Here is a 20,986-nt window from a genome sequence, read left to right on the forward strand (position 1 = left end):
GCTAGCACACAGCTTACTCAGTTTTATGATCAATATTCCAACCATTTAAATGAAAATCTAATTACAATCTGAATGTGATGTTTGAAATCCCTCGAAAATTGTATAGAATGAGAACTATCTTTGCACACAGTTGAGATTCAAAGCCGTTGGATGGGCACGTTCAAATTGTGGCCGTTTGTTGTATGGCTTGCGCTACTGTCCGCTAGGTGTGTGGCTGTATCTTATTTTAGTACAAACTCACTGTGCTGGTTTTTTTGGCATTTTTGTAGAATTTATGTGGGTTGTTTTAATAACTCGTTTCCACGCAAACTCACACAATAAATATAAAAAAATATCTGATTTGCCCAAATTAATATTTCGCGTTTCTTAACTGTACGAAATCCGACTTCCACATGTCCGTACCGAATTCCAGAGTGAAACGCAAGCCGTTGCCAGAGTGACCAGAAATACCGATGTATAAAAATATCTAGGGTTTGAAGGAAAAAATCTAAATTTTTTAATCATTGAACTATAAAACTCAGCCAAACAATCAAATCAATCTAAATAATCCAGCGAAAATCAAATGACAACAGGTACGATAAAATCGTATCCAATGGAGCATTGCTGCGGCCCTAAGTGGTCGCGTGGAGCTCCAAGAAAAAGAACTTGCAACCATTGAGAAAAAAAATGAGCATCTTAGTCCTTCTTAAGCTTAGAATTTCTAGTACAATTTTCAGAGCGAAACTTCAGACAGACCTTCATTTGTGTAACCGCTGACCAAATCTAATACATATCCTAGATAAAGGATGCATATTCTCGTGAGATGGGACTTTCATTTTGCGCATTATAACCCCCCCCCCCCGCTTAACACTTCTTTCGCTTTCACTTCTTTTAACTCAGTTAAGTTTCGAGTTTGAACCTACCGAAAACTACCGATAAAATTTGGATGCGCCTGGCCACACTGGCCGTTGCTATGTTTTGTTTGTTTCCTTTTCTTTCGCACAAGCTGTCAACGACCGTCAACGCTTGTTTTTCGTAACGGAATTTTTCAAGCGCGCCACACCACCACCAGCGATGCAGTGTTGTTTGGAAAATCTAGCGATCTGAAAGTGTTCCGTTTTTGTGTGTGAAAATCCACCGAGCGAAGTGAAAATGTCGCAAAGCGATCGTGTGACGGACTTGATCATGCACTACTACATGGAGCACGGCCGCAACCGGGACCTGGAGAAGTATCTTCGCCTGCGCCGTATGTCCAGCGCGACGCGCTCCTCCAGCGACGGCAGCCTGCCCTGCCTGGACGAACTGCAGCGGCGCGCCTGCCATGCCGCGGCCGAACGATCCGGGCTCGGCAAGTCGATGGAAAATTTGGCTACGCTGCGCAAAAAGGCGGAACAACAGCAACTGGACGAGAGCGAAAAGTCGCTACGAAATGCGTCCGCCGGGAGTGGGAAATCGAACGCAAACAAAACACCCGACAAGGCAGTAGGCGCTGTGGCGACGGATACGGCCGATGCAAAGCAGGGCGGCGTGACGGTGCGCGAGAAAAAGATGGAGCAAAAGAGTGGCAGGAACTTCAACTTTAATCTCGAGTCGGTGATCGAAATTAATCTGCCCCCACCGCCGACCATAACGCTGGGCGTTCCAACCACCGCGACGACCATTGCTCCGATTACGTACACCCAGCCGGGTGCGCCAACAGTCTCGACGACTAAGGAAGATTCGCCGCGACTCGTCGTGCACGAGACCAGCACACAAACGGTAGCCACGGAAGATGATCCAATCCGGCCGGTGGTGAAAACGCACGCCCCGGGCACGGTAGAGGAACCGCTGGACAGCACGAAGGACCTTTCGCCCGTCAGCAGTATCGCCTCGAACAAGCAACGGTTGGAGTGGGATTCGCTCGGGGACATTGGGTACGATTCGAGCGAGCGGCTCCAGTTCTGCGGTGCGGCCGATCTGAACGAAACCGAGAAGCGGTGCCTGCAGCGTTACTTCGCCCGCAAGGGACTGACCTTCGATCGGAGCGTGATTGTTGTGCGGCAGCGGGAAGAACGGGAGAAAAAGGCTGCCGCACGCGGTGAGGACACATCGATTATGCGAGCGAAGCCGGATGCACAAAGCACACCGAAGGTGACACCACTGCAGCCAGGGCCACCACCCCCGGCAGCGGTGAGGCGGAATGAGGGCGAGGAGGCTAAAGCTACGCAAACGACGCTCCAGCCACGCGGGCGGGAATCGCGTGGCATTCAAGTAACGCGACGACACGACGAATCGTCACTGCCCTACCAGCGGCAGGACAAAGCCATCGGTACGACCGATAGCTACACGCTGGCGGGCTCGGTCGATGCGGCGGAAAGTTTCGAATTCTTCTCGCCCTCGGTGCCGGCAACGGGAAATAACACTCCCTCGGTTGCTGCTTCCGTTTCCACGCCGGGACAGTCATCGTCAGACACGACATCCTCGTCGGGGGTAAATGAGGCCAGTGCCAGCGGTCGCTCGCTGCGTCCCACCTTTGACGACGAGGTGAAGCTCGGGCTGACGCTGTACAACTCGATCTGCGAGCTGGCGAGCATGCCAACAGGTGTGAAGGAAAGTTTGATCGATAAAATATTTCGCAAGCTTTCGCGGCACGATCCGAAGCGAAGAACGCGGGAACAGTTGCTGCACGACTATGGTAAGAATGTTAGAAGGCGCAGGGAGAAGGAGGAGCAGACCATCGAGGAGACGACAGTGGAGGATGCAGGTGGCTGCTCGAAAGCGGTGCAAAAGGAGGACGACAATGTGTACGACGATGTGAGTCCTTGTAGCGAGAAGGACGAATCGCCGCCACAGCTGGATCGAAGTATCGGTCTGGTGGAGGTCATCGAGGAGACGAAACATCCGGCAGCACCTGTCGGAAGCTCCAACGTATCGGAAGGCTCGGTGAAAGCGTCCCCTTCCGGATCGAACGAGGGCAATAACGTGCGTCACAGCACCACTTCCACCGGTGGATTGGTTTCGATTGAGAACTCTTCCCATCGCACCGTATCCTCGCTGCCGGTGTCGGCGGGCACAACGAAGGAGAACCCTCCGCGAAAGCTGTCCGCCCCGGAACCGCGCGATCGGCGGGTGCGCAAAGCCATGCAGGAGTATCTGCGGCCCATGACGCACTCGGAGGTGGAGTATGAGAATTTTAAACAACTGCAGCAGCTCAACCAGGAGCGTGCGCACGATCCACAGCTGGCAAAGATTGATCGTGAGATAGAGCAGCTGCTGGTGAAGAAAATGCTACTGCTCAATCCGGGTTCAACGGTCACGGCGGAACCGACGCTCCCGGCGAACACGCACACGGCTGCTCCACCGGCCCTGCCTAGCGAGCGTAGTGGAACGGTGTACACGTCGGTACATGATCCGGTTTCGGCTGACAGCAGCTGCTCCAAAAATAGCACTGCCAGTACGGCCTGGAACTCACACTATCATATGGCGAAGGTGATAAAAAATCGCTCCAAGCTGGAGACGCCCGTCGAGCTTACGACCACACCGTCGGATGTGAGCATTCCCACCTTTATAAAGCAGAAGCAGGACAAGTTTGTGGAAAACTATGATCAGGTTCGTACGCGCCGTGTGTTCGAGGAGCAGAACCACCTGTACACCCGTCCGTACAGCAGCAGCCGCAGGAGTGATCGCAGACACCATCCGCTCCAGCAGGAGAAGGAAAACCATCACGCCTTCGGTAAGGATCGGTACGCGCTCAACAAACTGTCGAAGGGAACGGGCGGCGACAGTCGGCGACCGATTTCGTCGTCGAACAATACGATCCTGTCGCCGGAATTTATATCCTCCGACTCGATATCGATACCGGTCGTTACGACGCTTACCAACACCACCACGACGCACCACTATGACATCAAGTCGAGAAGGCCATCGTTGCCCCTGGCAACTAAAGGAGGACGCACGGCTGGCACACAAACAACCGATTCCATTTTGCGTACCAAGCCCATTTTTGGGGAAAAGAAGCAGAAGAGCACTAGTGTGACGGCATCCGTACAGGTTCCATCGACCGTTGGCAGGACAGGCGTTGCGGATGGCGGCTTTCCCATTGTCCAATGTAACTGTCCTTGCGGGCAGCGTGAACCCACCGTAGAAACGCACGGCATTCCACGGCGAACGGAAATTATCGACCGCACGGCAACCGGTCGGCAAGACAAGCAGGCCCAAACGAAACCCTCCTCCATCGCGTACGTTATTACGTTCGAAGGGACGACGGCTGCGGAACGGAACCGTCACGACAACTACGGATCAGCACCACCGGTGGGCCATCCATCGTCACTATCGAGCAATAATGAGGGTAGCAGCGGTAGTGCCGGGGAAAGTGAACCCGAAAATGGGAAGGACAACGTGTCGGAAAAGATGCTCACGCTGCGGGAACAGTTTCGCCGGTCCTGTCCGGCAACGTTGAGCCGTATCGAGGAGCGCCGGCAGTGTATAAGCGAGCTGAACAAACTACGAAGCAAGCGGAACCAGCAGCGGCAACGGCTGCTGCTGCTCACGTCGGACGACTCGCTGCGCAAGACGAGCGCGGCGGGAGGAAGGGGTCAGCTTCCGCCGCCACCGCTCAGCCAGAGGCGCGTGTTTGCGTCGACGCGTGCCATCCGGGAAAACACCCGCCGGCAGGTTCGCAATCTGCCGGAGGTGCAGCGAAAGCGGGAGATTGAACGTTTCAACAATTTGAAGCGCAAAAATCGAATTCTCAAGGATGTGTACAACAAGGTAAGGGGATGTTTCGAATTGGTTGGATGGTTTGGAACTAATTTATGTTTTAACTTTCTTTCGCAGAATCTGCAACGAAAAGTGCTGAAAGGGCAAGTTGACCTATCGAACAGTGTTCGAGTCATTCAGGATTAGTCACTGTGAGTTCTGATGAGCCCATCTATTTTAATGTTTGATCAGTTTAATGACAATTACAAAACATGTGTGTTCTTGTAAGTTTAATAATAAATGTTTGAAAATATTACATCTTGATTACATTTGCCTGGACTGGTTTTGTACATGGATACATAAAACATTCTTCAGATTATATCACAAGGCGTATTTCAAGTTAACGACGTTTATTAAAACATATTACTTAATTCCAACAATATGTGTAATGCAAAATAATTATCCATATTTTGTTATTTTTTAACCCTTTATATTAAATCCGTTTTTTTTTTTCAAAAATGTTGCATATGACCGATCAATACCTATCGTGCTACGTTCGTTTCCAGGAGAACTCTATTAAAAAGGTGTACCACATCACTTTTAAAAAATTGCCTCAATTTTGGGATAGAAAATCACAATTTATGAAAATATAGCTATAAACGCTCTCCAAAAAATCACTAAATATTAAACAGAGCTAGAAAGCACGAACATAACGAATTTTTAAAAGCTTTCTTTTTCGCACGATTGAATGTTGTTCCCGACTGTCAAAGCCAAATGTCATCACGACAGCAATCTGGTCAATGGACGTACCCGGCCATTGCGCACCTTTCGATTCTTCATCACATGACAGAATTAATAAAAAAATCTCCATCGCATTCGTGTTCGTCGCCGTCGTTCATCTCGTTCGCATTAAACTATCTGTGCTGCGGTTGAACTCAATCAGTAGTGTTCGTTGAAGGTAGAAAAGTCGTCCCATTCGTACATTCGTACCGGTGCTCGTTCCCAGATCCTAATTCTCCGTTGGGCGTGATTTTTGTAACATTTTTTCCAGCAGCAGCAGCATCATTGCATACAGCTAATCGGTAGCAGCAGAAGGCTATACGGCGAAGGAGCAACGATGTCGACGATGTACAATAAGACCCTGTCGGCCCACCAGGCCCACAAGGAACACGTTCTGGCAGTTTCGCGTGATTTCATCTCCCAGCCGCGCTTGAGTAAGTAAAAAGGATTGTCCGCAAGTGCGTAGAGTGCAAGCTGTGAGCTTTGGACGAGGCGAAGAACAAGAAGAGCAAAAAGTTACGACGATGGCCAACTTTTAGTTGGCCCGCTAGATGTCATGTGACGAGCGGTGAAGTGATACCCCAGCAAAGAGATCAGTTTTGACTTCGCTTTGATTGCTTTTTAGATGAAATGGCCATTGCTGAATATGCAACAGCAGCAAAAGTAGCAAATGAATTGATTAAAGTCACTTAAAAATCGATTTTATCATGTAAAGTTTTCACCATTTCTGCTGGTGCAAAATAGCCCCTAGTATGCACATTTTCCTTGCCAGAAGTTTATCATTACATCTAAAAGATGTAGTATTACGCAACGTGTTTGTTTTTACGGGAAAATAACGCAAAAATGGGTGAAAAATTGTATAAAAATCATATCAGATTTCCCAAAGCAATTGGAATAGGTGTTTTGATGTCACATGACTGTCAAAACACCTGACTGTAGGCGAATGCTCACGCACACCATCACACACCAGCGAGAGAGGGAGTGTGTGGAATCGTGAAGCGCTGTTCTTCTTCTCTCTTTCGCACCGGTGCGATGTTTACACAGGGAGTGTGAAAAGGGTATATGACATGAGTGCGTGTGTGCGTGCGTGTGTGCATGAAAATGTGTAGGTGTGTGTGTGTAGTGGTGGAATGGATGAATGTTTTGCGATTTTTTTGGCAGGACAAAAATGGCATCCTGGGATGAGAATGAATCCATCATTGAAATGAAACTAAAAATCAAACATTTTAGCAACATCTTCGTTATCTGGTCATCGTGTAGTGGTCGCGTCGTCACATGATAGATTTTTCTTTTGCGTTGCGTTTATCACATGGCAATATTACGTAAACGCAACCACGATACCACCCCTCGCAGCGAATGGGACAAGCTTGCGAATGTTCGACGCCTGATCGACAACCAAACTACATTGTTTTTTTTTTATGCAAATATATCGAACTCGTGCGCTTAGCCTAACAGGTCATTAATTCGGTTCTAAATTTCCACTTTCAGTCTACAAAACCGTGTCCGGTGTAAACGGACCGCTGGTCATTCTGGATGAGGTGAAGTTCCCGAAGTTTGCCGAAATCGTGCAGCTGCGCTTGAGCGATGGCACCATCCGCTCCGGTCAGGTGCTGGAAGTGAGCGGCTCGAAGGCCGTCGTCCAGGTGTTCGAAGGTACGTCCGGTATCGATGCCAAGAACACGGTGTGCGAGTTCACCGGCGACATTCTGCGTACGCCCGTGTCGGAGGACATGTTGGGCCGTGTGTTCAACGGTTCCGGCAAGCCCATCGACAAGGGCCCGCCAATTCTGGCCGAAGATTTCCTCGACATTCAGGTAGGTGAAAAACACTTGGCGTTGCTCTAGACGGCATCGACTAACCACGCACCATCTGCCGCTGCAGGGTCAACCGATCAACCCGTGGTCGCGTATCTACCCGGAGGAAATGATCCAGACCGGTATCTCCGCCATCGATGTGATGAACTCGATCGCCCGTGGTCAGAAGATTCCGATCTTCTCGGCTGCCGGTCTGCCGCACAATGAAATTGCCGCCCAGATCTGTCGCCAGGCCGGTCTGGTGAAGCAAACGGGTAAGTCGGTGCTGGACGAGCACGAGGACAACTTCGCCATCGTGTTCGCCGCCATGGGTGTGAACATGGAGACGGCCCGTTTCTTCAAGCAGGACTTCGAGGAGAACGGTTCGATGGAGAACGTGTGCCTGTTCCTCAATCTGGCCAACGATCCCACGATCGAGCGTATCATTACGCCGCGTCTGGCGCTGACGGCTGCCGAATTTTTGGCCTACCAGTGCGAGAAGCACGTGCTGGTCATCCTTACCGACATGTCGTCGTACGCCGAGGCGCTGCGTGAGGTGTCGGCCGCCCGTGAGGAGGTGCCCGGACGTCGCGGTTTCCCCGGCTACATGTACACCGATTTGGCCACCATCTACGAGCGGGCCGGACGTGTCGAGGGCCGCAACGGTTCGATCACGCAGATCCCCATCCTGACCATGCCGAACGACGACATCACCCATCCGATTCCGGATTTGACCGGTTACATTACCGAGGGCCAGATCTACGTCGACCGTCAGCTGCACAATCGGCAGATCTACCCGCCGGTGAACGTGCTGCCGTCGCTGTCCCGTCTGATGAAGTCCGCCATCGGCGAGGGCATGACACGCAAGGATCACTCCGACGTGTCGAACCAGCTGTACGCTTGCTACGCCATCGGCAAGGACGTGCAGGCCATGAAGGCCGTCGTCGGCGAGGAGGCGCTCACGCCCGACGATCTGCTGTACCTGGAGTTCTTGACCAAGTTCGAGAAGAACTTCATCTCGCAGGGCAACTACGAGAACCGCACCGTGTTCGAGTCGCTCGACATCGGCTGGCAGCTGCTGCGTATCTTCCCGAAGGAGATGCTCAAGCGTATCCCGGCCTCGATCCTGGCCGAGTTCTACCCGCGCGACTCGCGCCATTAAGCGCTCGATCCCTTCATCCCTCTCGCGCTCGTTCGCATTGTCCGTTCGATACTGGCGGTAGATTGTAGTGCAATTGTTTGTTTTTGTCGTTCGGTATTGGAGGCTGCCAAGAAGGGCCACCTCCACTTTTTAATCTTATCGCAATGAAGCAAATGGTAGATGCGTGTGCGTATGTTTTGTAAATAGTGGTACTACGAACTGAACAAGACATAACATCTATGAAATACCACGTTAATGCATTCCTTTCAAGTCCACACAATGAATGGATCCACCTTTAATCTATTTGGTTCCCCGTTTTAGCACGGTTAATGGTGGCGCTTTGTTGAAAGGACTTCCTCCTTTCTTCACGTGCGTGCTTTGCGTAAGCGTGTGTGTGTGTCTGTGTGGCCGATGGTAGACGTGGTTTGAGTGCCTACTTTCACTAAATTCACGATACAAATACGACACGAGATAATACTTTGACTGCCATCCTAATAACATCGTACGATGATTTCGGAATAGTTTTGCAGCAGCTGTTTGGCGCGAAAAACGCTACATCATGCAGCAACAATGGCACACGACCACGGTCCAGCTCGGAGGATGATCGTACGCGCACCAGGTACGAGCATTGCGATTGCTGTTTCACTAGAAGAAAAAAAAGAAGGGAAAAACGTATCCAAACCAAGCCAACAAAGGGAAAAACAACATCAAACAAAAAATGACGACAAAAAAACGACGAAAGAAGCCAAGAGTCGCACGAAAAGCAGCAACCCCAATGATCGTACCGTACCTGCCGGTGAGAGCGATTTGTGAAGATCGTAAACAGCATCCGGTCTTCGCGATCGAACGATCGAGCCAGCGAATGCGCGTATCGCAACGGATAGCTCACCATCAGATCATAACACCGTGAAGGGACTTCCGTTCCTTCACTTCCGTGGGGTCATTCGACCGGTCGAGGACCGATGGAACACGCCTCCCGTTTGACTGTATGTGCCGCCGGTTACGCTGGAAAGCTATTTTGAAATCATCGACAGAAAATGGCAGAAACTGAAGGGTGTGCAAAGTACAGGCACGCTCAAAACACGCTCATCCCCATCGGCACGTTTATGAATCGACATCCTGGGGGGGTCGGTGTGCGATCGAGATATGAGGCAAGGCACACTACGCACACAGCACGATCTATATTAGCATTCACACCTACATATATATTGCTTTAGAGAGCAAGATTATTCTTGATTCGTTAGTAAGGTAGGAGGAGCACTCGAAGGAGCAACCTCGGGCGTGCCCGAGACTCCAAAGGCCTCCACGTTTAATCAAACCCATTCTTTGTTAGTATCGATTAAGAGCATAGCTAAGGCGTTTCCTTTTTACATAATTCTTCGTATATACAACATTTTTTTTTGTCGTCGTTTGTAAGGAATGTTTCGTAAATTAATTAGTAACTTTGTTTTGTTTCTTCTATTTTTTTTTTCTTGCTGCGGCGAGCTCGTTCCAGCGGACATGATCTGCGCTTCTGTTGCGTTCCGGCGTGCATCTGTTACTGTTCGCCGTTACTGTTTGAAAATAACGGACCGTGAGAGGGGTTTGCGTTACTACACCTGCGGGAAGCTGCCGGAAAGATGCCAGCGCACACACACATACACGTACAGACGGTACCCAGTTTCTGGGTTGTAGCTTTCCTCCGCTGTCGTCACTCTTGGCTATGCCATCTAATGCCATCGTACAAATTTTGCATTCGCAACTAAATCCCCTTTTAAATAGACCACGTTTTTGCGAGGGTGACGATACACGAGCAAGGATGGTTAGGGCAAGGGACTGAGGTACTCTTAAGATCATCAGTCTGTCAGTGTGTGTGTGTGTGTGGGTATGCAATTTCGGCACCTGTACTGCAGAGTACGCTCAATCAAGCTCTTTTTCACAGGTTCGTTGCTTATCTTAGGGAACAGTAGGGGGTGATGCGTCCGTTCGCCTCAAGCGGGGAGAAGCGTTTTGCTGGGGAAGAGTTTGGTGTCCGTATGCTACTATGTTACTTATGTTATACTGTCCATAAGATATAAGGCTCTACCTAATGCACACAGAAGATCCGTGTGTACGTTTTACGATTATATTAAACAAACAACCCGCCCTCGATGCTCCCGCCCACATTCGCGGCCCGAGCAGGCTTAAAACTGTGCAGCACTGTCCTTATTAATCATATACCGCCGATGGGAAGATAGAGTAGCATCTTTAGCCTCTGCGCGAGATGAACAAAGCACTTGCAAGCGATGTAGCGAATTGTTCTACCGCGGAACTGTGTTTCATGCTACCGGTGCGGAATAGAACGGTTAACTGGTAGCGTAAATCTAAACAATATTATTGCTGTATAATTATTAAATACTTCAGACAACAACAACACACACACACAAAACACAACAAATCTTGATCAAATGTAACAAAATTAATGTTGCCACAAACAACAAAAGTAACGGAAAACAATACATACTACTACAGCAAAGCGGAAGCGAGCTGAGATGGAAGGCCGTTATTGCCGTGTTGCAGAAAGTACACCGGCAGGTAGTGGGTGGTGTATTTCAGTGTGCAGATTATGTCATCCTGTGTATTAGGTCCATCGTTGAGAATGATAAGAATAAAGTGTAAAGTCCACAAAAATCTGTACCGTGCGGTAGCTCTCTCCTAAGATCTCCAACAATTCGCCTAACGCCACGATCGGTGCTCTCCGTGTCCCCGTGAGACTCATTTCTGTTTTCGCCGTCCTTTTAAAGGCAGAAGACACTTAGTGGCACCGTTCGGGCGATTCCCAAAGTGTTCCATTTATTTACACTTATCAGCCTGAGTTCGAAGTCAATCCTGTCGAACGTCCCGTCGATGATTGGAAAGAGTTCGGAATGTGGTTCTACGCAAAGAAAGATAAATACAGAAAGTGGAGCAGGCGGCAGGGGTCCTTTCGCCGTCCGGTCGGTGCGTGCTCGCATTGTCGTGCCATTCGCTGTGGCAGCAAGAGAACCGAATTCTACCTTTCTCCGTGTGCGTCCTAGCGAGATGTTTGTTTACCCGTGTTCCCTTTCAACGCTTTCGCACGTGATGAAAGGTTTTGTATTCTGTGGCAGGTTGGAAAATCGCTTTCCCCCGCCTGTCATTCCTTGTCTAGTGATGAGCTCTTTGGAGTGCACCCACGACTCCGATCTGATTCTCCGGTTATTGTACCTGCAAAATCGAATCCACTAGTTACACCAAGAATTGGAGAAAGTTGAAGTCGACTGAAGTCACAGTCGTCCAAAGTAGAAGTCGACCAGAATCACCCGGAGTTACCCGGAGGCGGTCAGTATAGGGCCAGCTCTTCATTTCGTTTAGTTTTTTCGTCTTTTACTTTACGTGTGCACTTCGTGATCAGGCCTTTTCTAAGAATAGCTTAGTGGCGACTCCGAATAGAGCGATCCATGACTTCGAGTCCCTTCAACTCCGACTCCAGACGACTCTGAATCCGACTCCGTGTGACTTTGACTCCGAGTCCGGATGAATTCGACTCCAGACGACTCCAACTCCGGATGACTCCGACACCGGATGCCTCCGCACGACTCCGAACAGCTCCGGATAATGCCAGTCGAACTAACCTTCCGGAGTCGCTTCTGAAATTTTCCAGAATCGGATCAGAGTTGACTACGGGTTATTGCCAGCTTTACCCATCACTAGATTCCCACTCGACTGACGGCCGAGCGATGGTTTTCGTTCGCTTTGCTCTTCCCCATTTCTTTCCGCTACTCAAGCCACTCGATACGCAGCCGAGAGTAACGGAAATGGGTTCAGAAGGAGTCAAAATTCAGAGTGAGAGAAAAGAAAAAGGAACAAACATTTGCTGGGAGGAGCAAAAATCACACTCCTACAGCACATTCACATATTGGTAGCGGCGGATTGTTTTGACGATGTTTGCCTTTTGCGGGGATGGGAGTAGGTGCGAATGGCACACGGATGGGGCGGCCGGTATGTTTATTCATCATCGTGGATGTTGTGTCTGGGAAGCGATGTGCCGTGTGTCAGGTGAAGGAACAGACGCAAGGCGAAGGAATTGATTTTGGCCCCCTGTCAAGATGGTATTGAGTGCGCATGGAGACGGTGGGCCAGCCTGTAAGCTGCGAGGTGTGTAAGGGCAAGGACGCCGATGATGAGGTGGAATAAATTATGACGAAATTATCGACAGATTGCTGCTTCAGCAGGCATCAGGGTGGTAAAGTTGGAAAGCTGCTTGCGCTGCAAAAATCAGAGCAAAGCGGCACGCAGCAGGGGGAGAGCGTGTGTACGGGGTGACGGTTTTTAAAAATTGTTAACCAAAGCGCAGAAATAAGCTAATGGCTTTTTAATCTTCCACCTGCCGGGGAGGAGATGCAGCGGTTGTCCGAGGGATGCGAATCAAGCCGCCCGGGAAGTAGGAAGCACTACAGCGGCGTGGCGTTGGTGTGCGAGTGTGTGTGTGTTTCGTTGGTCCAAATTACGAATTGATGAGGTGTCCCGGGGGTCACCGTTTGTTCCTCTACTTTGGGAACGGTGTTGTTCCTATCGAGTCTGCTTCGCCCGCTGAGGTGGTAACATCATTAGGAGGTCGTAAATGTGTCCCGTAGCTTATGCAAATTTATGCTCAAAATTCATTGAAACTTTCACCGGATGTGCGGTTGGGGACGGTGAATTATTGAACCATATCAGATGAATCAGGTGGGCTGGGGTGGGATGGATTTTCATCCACTGGGCTTTATTAAATTCAATTACCACGGTTCAAGAGGCTTTCGAATCTTTGTGACAGTTAATTTCATCATTTCTACGTCCCATCATGGTGTGGAATGATTTGCAAAACTAATGTTGAATTTCCACTGAGCAAAAAAACCAACAAAAAAAAAAGAAAGAAAGAAAAAAACCATTCGTTAAGGAACTGATGCAAAATGTTACGAATCAACGAGTTTCTCCCAGGACCGACCCAGGTTGGTTAAAGTTTGTTAAGTGTACCGTAAACTTTCCTTGTTTCCATCGCTGTGTGAAAATATGAAAACTTTTGATGGCTTCGATAGGAAAGAAAAAAGGGGGTGGGGAGGGGGACAAAAAATGGACTTTTCCTTTCAACCACTTGACTTCTCATCGGTCAGGCATTTGCATGAATTGATATGATGATTGGACTGATTGGTTTCAATTTCCCTTCTCCAGTGGCCGGGTCTTACATTGGGTTTTGGGTGAACTTTCGCAACGCCTCTCGGAAAGTTCATGAAGCAGAAAGTGCGGCCAAACCTGGGCAAGCGGCAGACAACAAAGATCTTGGGCAATTTATGGACGGTAAAGTTGCGGCAAAGAAAAAATTCGAACGAAGCGAACGATCATTTACAAGGATGATGACATTGAAAGCTTCTCGATTTACATAAAAATGTGTGATGGTGGCTTTGAGGTGAGTTTGTATTTTTATTGCAAAAGAATTAAGTCTATTTCAGCAACGGCGAAGGGAAGTTCTCATTCTATTGAAATTTAAAATTCACCACGAAAGGTTTGGAGCTGAAGAGGGACCAGAAGAGGGAACAGCTTCATCATAGTTCACATGGTACACATGGATACCGCGTTCCGTACCGCTTGAGATCGTAGTTCACATTGGACGTTTCAGTTAGGTGTAAATTGACTATTCGCTCTTAGCTCATTCTTTAGTTGAACGTTGAACGAACCAGTTGTATTTTACCAGTGCTTGAAAAAAAAAAAAAACTCGGTGTTGTAGTAAGTTGTGGGACAAATTGTGGGAAAAAGTAGTGCCAATGTCCTTGCAGATATTGTGTGATTGTTCAAGATGGTTGGGCCTAGTCGGCAGAACGCTCTCAACGTAAGTACTTATTGAGTGAGCTGTAAGAAGTGCAACCTACAGTCCCACATGTCAACTTGTGTGTTTCCTTTTCTATCTACGGAAAACAGCCAATTCGGCCGTATAATTCTGACTGTTACTCATTTTCTTTTTGAAAAAATGATTAAACTTCAAACGGAAGAACAAAATTAAGAGTAAATTCGTTTCCTCTCCCCTCCGGTTTTGTATGCCACCACAGGAAAAACTCGGATGTAAATATTGCTCACCCTGGAAGCGTACTTTATGCAAATAAAACTATCGCCGGTATTTCAGGCAACAAACCCGACAGTTTGCGAGGTTGGGATTTAGTAAATATGGCCGTGTGGAGTGTGGTTGACGTGGCGCAATCGTTATTTGTGAAGATGCCACTGTGGGGTAAAAAGATGTCGCCTAGATGGCAAGGGGTCGTAGCAGCACATGGAAATTGAATTCAGGAGGCTGTGTCGACTCCGCTTGGTCGACCCTCCGGCTAAAGAAGGGCACACTTTTTGGCTTTCTGGTCTGTAGCGTTTACTGATCATCGCAGTCAGCCCAGCTTACGACGAAGGCTTGGGGTACATTTGGTATCGTTCGTAGAGTGTAGAGTGTAAAATACGTAAACTATATAAAAAAGAAGCAGAAAACACCCTTGTGAAGATGTTTTCAATTTGAATTTTCCTCGGCCGTGTTACAAATTGAGCAATCTTCCAGTGGGGGGGGGGGGTGGGGTGCATTAGCGTTACACGATTGCAGGGGGGAAGCGAATTCGGAGGAGCCACCTCTCTCCTCCATTTTTTGACACGGGAAATAACCAAATTGAGATACACTGTGCACGAAGACACGGTGCGAAGAAAGAACCGTCCGCCTACTGTGGTACGGCTGTGACTGTCGTCTGTTCCATTGTCAGGTACAGCTAAAACGCCCTGGCGTGGCGTGCTTGGATGATGATGGCTCTGCCATTTTAATCCTTGTTTTATTGCTTTCCGTGGTTGGGTCGTCAATTTTCCGGAGACAACCGCGCCACCGGAGAGTGTGACATCGCGTGGTGGAAGAACGTCATAAACCCCGGGAACACAATACAACGCAAGTTGTTGGTTCTTGGGTGCGGCTGTGAGGGGGGGGGGTGCACTGTTTACTTAACAGCCCCAAAATGGAAGATCCCAAACGTCTGCGTGCAGAGGCGGGGGTGGTTTGCAAGCCGTGCGAGACGAGTACCTGAGCGCCCTCACTTTTGGCGGTGATTTCACCAACCGTTCGCCGGGATTGGAACGTCACTCCAGACATCCTTCAAAGCGGTCCATAATCAAAAATACAAAGGTACGAACAGCGTGTCTATGTGTGTATGATGAGCATGTGTGTGAGATTAAGCTCTGGGGCGATTGTTTTCTGTTTTTTTTTTGTTTGTTGGTTCAGTGGGGTCGGTACAATCAAACCGTCGTTAAATCGACATGTTAAACGTCGTTAAAGTAACGCTTTTCCTTACCGCCCACGGGAAGGCGTGAGTCGCGCAGCGATTTCAACCGGAAAATTCGTGTCCCGTCCCACCCGTCCCAGACGCTTACGGATGGGCGCTCGCCCGTAAGTTTTATTCCTTTCGAAAAGCTTCCTCGCGTCGAAACGTCACTCAAACGTTGGGATGGCAAAATCTGATGCTTCGGTGTGTTTCGCAGCTGTCTGGAGGGAGGATGATCGGTTGATCGGGATCCGAAGAGAAAGAGATAGGGAGGAGGGGGGGGGGGTTAGGACCGATAGAACCATAGCAACCTGACTGCTGTCACCTTTCGCTGTGGGTGAGTGCAGCCGTGACTTCCCGGAATGTCCCGTCTACTTTCCCTCCGGACGGGCGCTTTCGGTTGGTTGTGGTAGTCAGTTTTGGGGATTTGAAGATACACTCACCAAAAAATATATATATACCAACCACTTTTCCCTAGAAGATGCACTTGAGATGAGCCCAGGCGAGAAGGGCTGGCTCGAAGGGACATTTCACCGGACCTGGCAAGGATCGATTCGGTTGCGGGCAATCGAGTGGAAACATTGCAAACGGAATAAGGCATTCGTTTTTCATCACCCATCCCCGACACTTTTCGCCCTGCCGGGAAGCTCCCCACCTTTAACTGGGAGTTGGGTTACCAAAGGACACATCATTTGACGAGGGTTCCCTCCCCCCCAGTGTTGGTGTGTGTGTGGTGCAAAATTAAGACACTTTTACAAACTGCCACGCGTCAACTGACGGGTAACGCCTGGAGGACACACACGGGGTCCCCATTTGATTTGACGGGCAAATAGTTTATGCGGACAGTGGTGGGGTCACGCCGGGCTGCGCGTGCAGTGAATGGTGTAGTTTGTCAAGCGTTGAGGCGGAACAGATTTGGGATGGCGATCATCGTTACGCATTATTATCCGAGTGACATTGGCGGTCAAGGAAGAATGGAATGTGTGTGTGGGTTTGTTGTAAATAGTAGTGCTGTTAAGGTGTTACAGCAGTAATAGTAAAGCTTAACTTGGCAGATTAAATTGCTGTTTCCAATCGGAAGAGCATTCGACAGGTCTTGTTGCGCAAAAACATCCTAGCCCCAGTTTGCTACCATTTTCCGGCGGCTGATAATGGTTCAAGTTTTGAAGGGCCCTTTTTCAATGCAGCTGTAATTTCCATCGCTGTTAAAGTTTGCCGGCAGGTGTAGCAGCTTCCCGCCGAGCTTTTGCCACTTCATTTTACGCCTGTTTAAGCTCTGTGGAAACGCGAAATCATCAAGTTAAATGATCCACCGAAGCGTATATTGATTGAATTGGGGCTGAGCGAAGTGACACAGCGGAGTGAAGATGGCTTGAAAAAACGCGAAACAAATTAAATCCTCCCGTTTTTTTTTGAAAAGAAGATAAAAACATAAAACCCATCGAAAAGTTTACGATCGCACGACCCATTTCGTGGCCAGTTGTTTTTGTGCGTGGTATTCGCGATATTTCAGCAATTTACTTACGCATCGTGCTCTTCCTAGCACGGAAAGCACGTTAAGTGTGTCCAGTAAAGGCACAGACAGAAAATAAAACAAACAAATGAAATAAAATAAAAATAAACACCCACACATGCTGGGCTCTGTCTCTACACGTGACCGCTGGAAAGGATTTGCGAAATGCGCCCATCGTGACCGTGAAACGCCCAGGGAGGGAGCAAAAAATCGGCAATTAAAACTTTAAATTAGAACAAAATTAAATTACTCCTTACCGCATAATGACGAGGCCGGGGATGAGTGGCCAGACTCATCCTGGCCTTCCGCACAAGGGGATCGTTATTTTTGAAGGGCTCATCATGGTTGGCTTCGGCCTGGGTCGATCCAAACGCGCGGGTCTCTCACGTTGATGATTCGGGTACCCATTTTGGCAGGCTCGGACAGGATTTATGATCGTCCATATTTGTCCAAACCTCGACAGGCCGTCCCGACTTCAGGCGGAACGGCAGTGGACAGATAAATAATGAGGCCATTTATGCGACGGCAAAGTACCACTCAGGCACAAAACTTTCGCGTGCTCGGGATTGCCTGCTATTTTGCTGCGATGATGGTTTTCAGTGTACAGGTATTTGTTTTTAATGATAGCGTGAGCTAGTATTTCATCTCCGATTTTTGTTGCTGTTGTTGCTATGAATATGGTTGCAATGAATCGTATGCGAATTGCGAATGGCTGATGGAGCAGGGTTAACCATTTAAAAGTATTTTTTTCGGCGTTCCGATTGCCATTGAAATAGAGAACTCAAAAGTATTTGAATGATGTCAGCTCCAGGATATTCTAATGTAACGTGGAACGGTCGTCTGTATTGTGGTTAGGATAAAGTGGAACAATCTGGAATAATTTATCTGAAGAGCTTTTGAGTCGAGGTTTTGCGCTTTTTTGTCAGCGTTTTACTCGTTACATTCATTCATACAGGCTTGGATGGTGAATTAGCGTATACATTTTTTAGTTTATTCAACAACACTATTTTACATCACACATTGTCAACTAGAGTAATCTTCCATCTTTGTTGCTGTAGGTCTATGCATGTCAAATAACTGCAATCAAAGAACTATTATTGATCACATACGTTCACTAAAACTGATCATTATTTTACCCGAAAGTATGTAGCAAAAAGTAGATAAAAGTAGACAAGTATAAAAGTTCCATCTAGTTTCACTAGATCCTTATCCCACTCATACGGAGAACTGATATTCCTAGTAAGGTAAACTACAATTACTTAGTTGGTACACCAAATTAAAAAAAAAAGTGATCAAAGAACAAACGCTTATAATCTAGAACTGCTTGGAAAAATAACTCCATATGTGTGTATCTATATTCTATCTTCTTTGTAAACTAACGGTTAAACAGTCCTTCGCGAGAAACGCGAAAAAGCATCTCCACAGTCTCTACGGACACCTGCAAATCGCTCTTCTCGTACAGCAGGATCGTAAGTTTCCACAGGCCCGCCTGGAAGTAGTCGTTGAATATCTTCGCATCCAGCACCTTATTTTTGATGTAGTACTGCTTCTTCTCCGCCGGGCACGTGCCCGCATCGGGAAAGTTGGTCATGTTGCGGTAAAACTCCCGATAGTCCCGGTACGTAGTGTTGAGAAACTGGCACATCTTTTGCAGCGGGATGCGAAACGGCGATCGAATGAACTGATTGTTGCCTAGCGTACTGTACGCTAGCTCGATGGTAAACTGGTGAAATCACAGTGCCACAAAACAATGAGTGCCCCGGCTACACTCTACGCACGGCACACTTCCATACTTACGGAATAATCGTCATCAATATCGTGATACAAATCCAACGTGCCGTTCAGTATGGTGACCGTCCGGTTGTACTTTCGGATGAGCATTTTTCGGCTATCCATAAAGTTGAACCCTTCGAGCTGTTCCACCCGCTCGTACATGACGGATACGGGACCGCCGGTGGACAGATGCACTAGCATCATCGGCAGTAAGAGCAGAATGGAACACCGCAGCGTGCGCATTATAATATAGGTCGGTGCGTTGGTCATGTTGGTACACGGCACGTTTTTACAGCAGACTGCAACAGGTGCCCTTGCTTGTCGATATTAAATAGTGCATTGTGGTTTGCATGTTTTGAATGTTGCGAGAGAATGATGGCGCGTTTTAATCTTCCATCGGTAACACGACACTGTACAACAGTTGACGACAATGGGCTTGGGATGATAATTGTACGATTGTACGGTGGTTTATACAGTTTTACATTACTATATAATGCCTTGTACTTGTACGACCAGTCAATGTTATCAAACATTCTCACGGAAACAAAATCTATGTCAGCGTAACGTACGAAATTGTGATAATCAGAAGTGATGCTAAAAAAGTTGATGTGCCCAATACATGCTTGGTGACATTTTAGCAACCAACGCTTGGTCAGTCACTTTGTCATGAGTTTTTTTTACGGTTATCAGTTCTTAAAAATGACACTGACAAAATCATGACAAATTCTGACTGCAGCAAACTAATGTCAGCGTCACGAGCTCTACTATGCTGATCAGAGGTGAGACTCAAACAGTTGCTGCGACCGTCACATGCTGACATTTTGTGCAACCAGCTCTTGGTCACTTTGTCGCGACATTCTCTGTCGGTGATAATCGCGATAGTCAATCAGTCCCAAGCAACAAAATTAGCATGCTTTCTCCATCTGTTTGACCATCAAAGCAGATACAGCGAGAAAGCATGCTCATTTATTGCTTGGGACCAAGTATATTCCAATAATGTCGTGATTATCATCGACAGAAAATGTCGTAGCCAAGTGAGTGGCCAAGAGTTCGGTGCTAAATGTTACCAAGCATGTGATTGGCCCACCAACTGTTAGTGTCGTCTCACTTCTGATCATCTCAGTAGTGTGTACGTGAGCTGATTTGAGCTTGGTTTCAGTCATGAGTGTTGGTGACTGAAATAGTGGCATTTGGCAGCACTGTTCACAGTCAGAAAAAGTCATGATTATTCTTGTGCCGGCATTAAGCTTATCTTGTCAGTCAGAGTTTCGGGGCTGACTCAAGCACTCACACGTCGCGGTCGGCTTGTCATGACGCACTTTCATTGAGTATCAGCGATGAACATCAAGCTACCACGGATATGTGCATTGTTTTCGGTGGTGATTATCACGTGATTCTAAAGACATTTTGCAGCACTGGGTACGATTAACTGTTGTGGACAGACCGTTGCATCATCCTGAGGGCTCACTGTTGACAGCAGGGCTGTCATCCTGTGACGTCCTCAGTGAGGATCGCGGCGCGAGCAGGACCAGTCGTCCTCTCCCCGCATTACGTGCGTGTGTTTATTGTATTACCCATACCAAAGAATAGTTTAAAATACATATTCTGTTTGTGCCGTACACACCGTCTTTATGTTTCATTTGAGCGGACACAACATTAACCATTTAAAAAAAAACATATGGTGCCTGTGAAGACGAGGTCATCCCGCTGGTGTGGTGGGCTCGAATGTAACCTGCTAAACTAGATATATTCATAATTCTGCATCCACTCAAGCTCTACTTCTTCGAAAGCAAAAGCTAGGTTTATTAAACTTCTTAGCCAATGCCTTCATGCTACTAAGATTCGTACACAGCCCGAGACATGAAGACACATCTGAGTGTATCCGCAGTTGTCTGGCTTGCAAATATCGGTTGTCCAAAAATGAGTATCTGTGCCAGTGGCCCCCATTTGGACCTTTTGTCTTTAAAACAAACCCACAAACAGTGTGCCAACTTGTGCCCAATTTCTAAATGAGTCTTCGCGTCACACAAACTTTCCC

The 20,986-nt window shown here is 48.0% G+C and overlaps 4 protein-coding genes across 5 annotated transcripts in view; 3 read left to right on the forward strand and 1 right to left on the reverse strand.

Moving 5' to 3' along the window:
• The first annotated feature begins 997 nt into the window (after nucleotides 1-997).
• On the forward strand, nucleotides 998-4,980 carry LOC120904777 (Alstrom syndrome protein 1 homolog a-like). Its single transcript, XM_040315116.1, has 2 exons — nucleotides 998-4,728; nucleotides 4,795-4,980. The coding sequence occupies exons 1-2, from the start codon at nucleotides 1,132-1,134 to the stop codon at nucleotides 4,861-4,863; spliced, it is 3,666 nt and encodes a 1,221-aa protein (XP_040171050.1). The 5' UTR covers nucleotides 998-1,131; the 3' UTR covers nucleotides 4,864-4,980.
• A 499-nt stretch (nucleotides 4,981-5,479) lies between these two features.
• On the forward strand, nucleotides 5,480-11,019 carry LOC120904787 (V-type proton ATPase subunit B). Its single transcript, XM_040315129.1, has 4 exons — nucleotides 5,480-5,614; nucleotides 5,711-5,870; nucleotides 6,925-7,250; nucleotides 7,318-11,019. The coding sequence occupies exons 2-4, from the start codon at nucleotides 5,774-5,776 to the stop codon at nucleotides 8,389-8,391; spliced, it is 1,497 nt and encodes a 498-aa protein (XP_040171063.1). The 5' UTR covers nucleotides 5,480-5,614; nucleotides 5,711-5,773; the 3' UTR covers nucleotides 8,392-11,019.
• Nucleotides 11,020-13,808: 2,789 nt separating this feature from the next.
• The window catches only part of LOC120908415, a 119,687-nt gene continuing 112,509 nt past the window's right edge, over nucleotides 13,809-20,986 (forward strand). Inside the window, exon 1 of one of the 2 annotated variants that reach the window (XM_040319378.1) lies at nucleotides 13,809-14,212. In XM_040319378.1, coding sequence (XP_040175312.1) covers nucleotides 14,180-14,212 — 33 coding nt within the window. In that variant the 5' untranslated portion in view covers nucleotides 13,809-14,179. The remainder of the gene's footprint in view (nucleotides 14,213-20,986) is intronic. The other variant, XM_040319377.1, reaches the window with a different exon arrangement.
• LOC120908414 lies at nucleotides 18,504-19,304 on the reverse strand. The gene is made up of 2 exons (XM_040319376.1): nucleotides 18,973-19,304; nucleotides 18,504-18,898 (listed from the first exon to the last, which is right to left on the reverse strand). The coding sequence occupies exons 1-2, from the start codon at nucleotides 19,216-19,218 to the stop codon at nucleotides 18,551-18,553; spliced, it is 594 nt and encodes a 197-aa protein (XP_040175310.1). The 5' UTR covers nucleotides 19,219-19,304; the 3' UTR covers nucleotides 18,504-18,550.

The sequence above is a fragment of the Anopheles arabiensis genome, chromosome 2 (genome assembly GCF_016920715.1).
Source record: "Anopheles arabiensis isolate DONGOLA chromosome 2, AaraD3, whole genome shotgun sequence".
In the NCBI taxonomy this organism is placed as follows: domain Eukaryota; kingdom Metazoa; phylum Arthropoda; class Insecta; order Diptera; family Culicidae; genus Anopheles; species Anopheles arabiensis.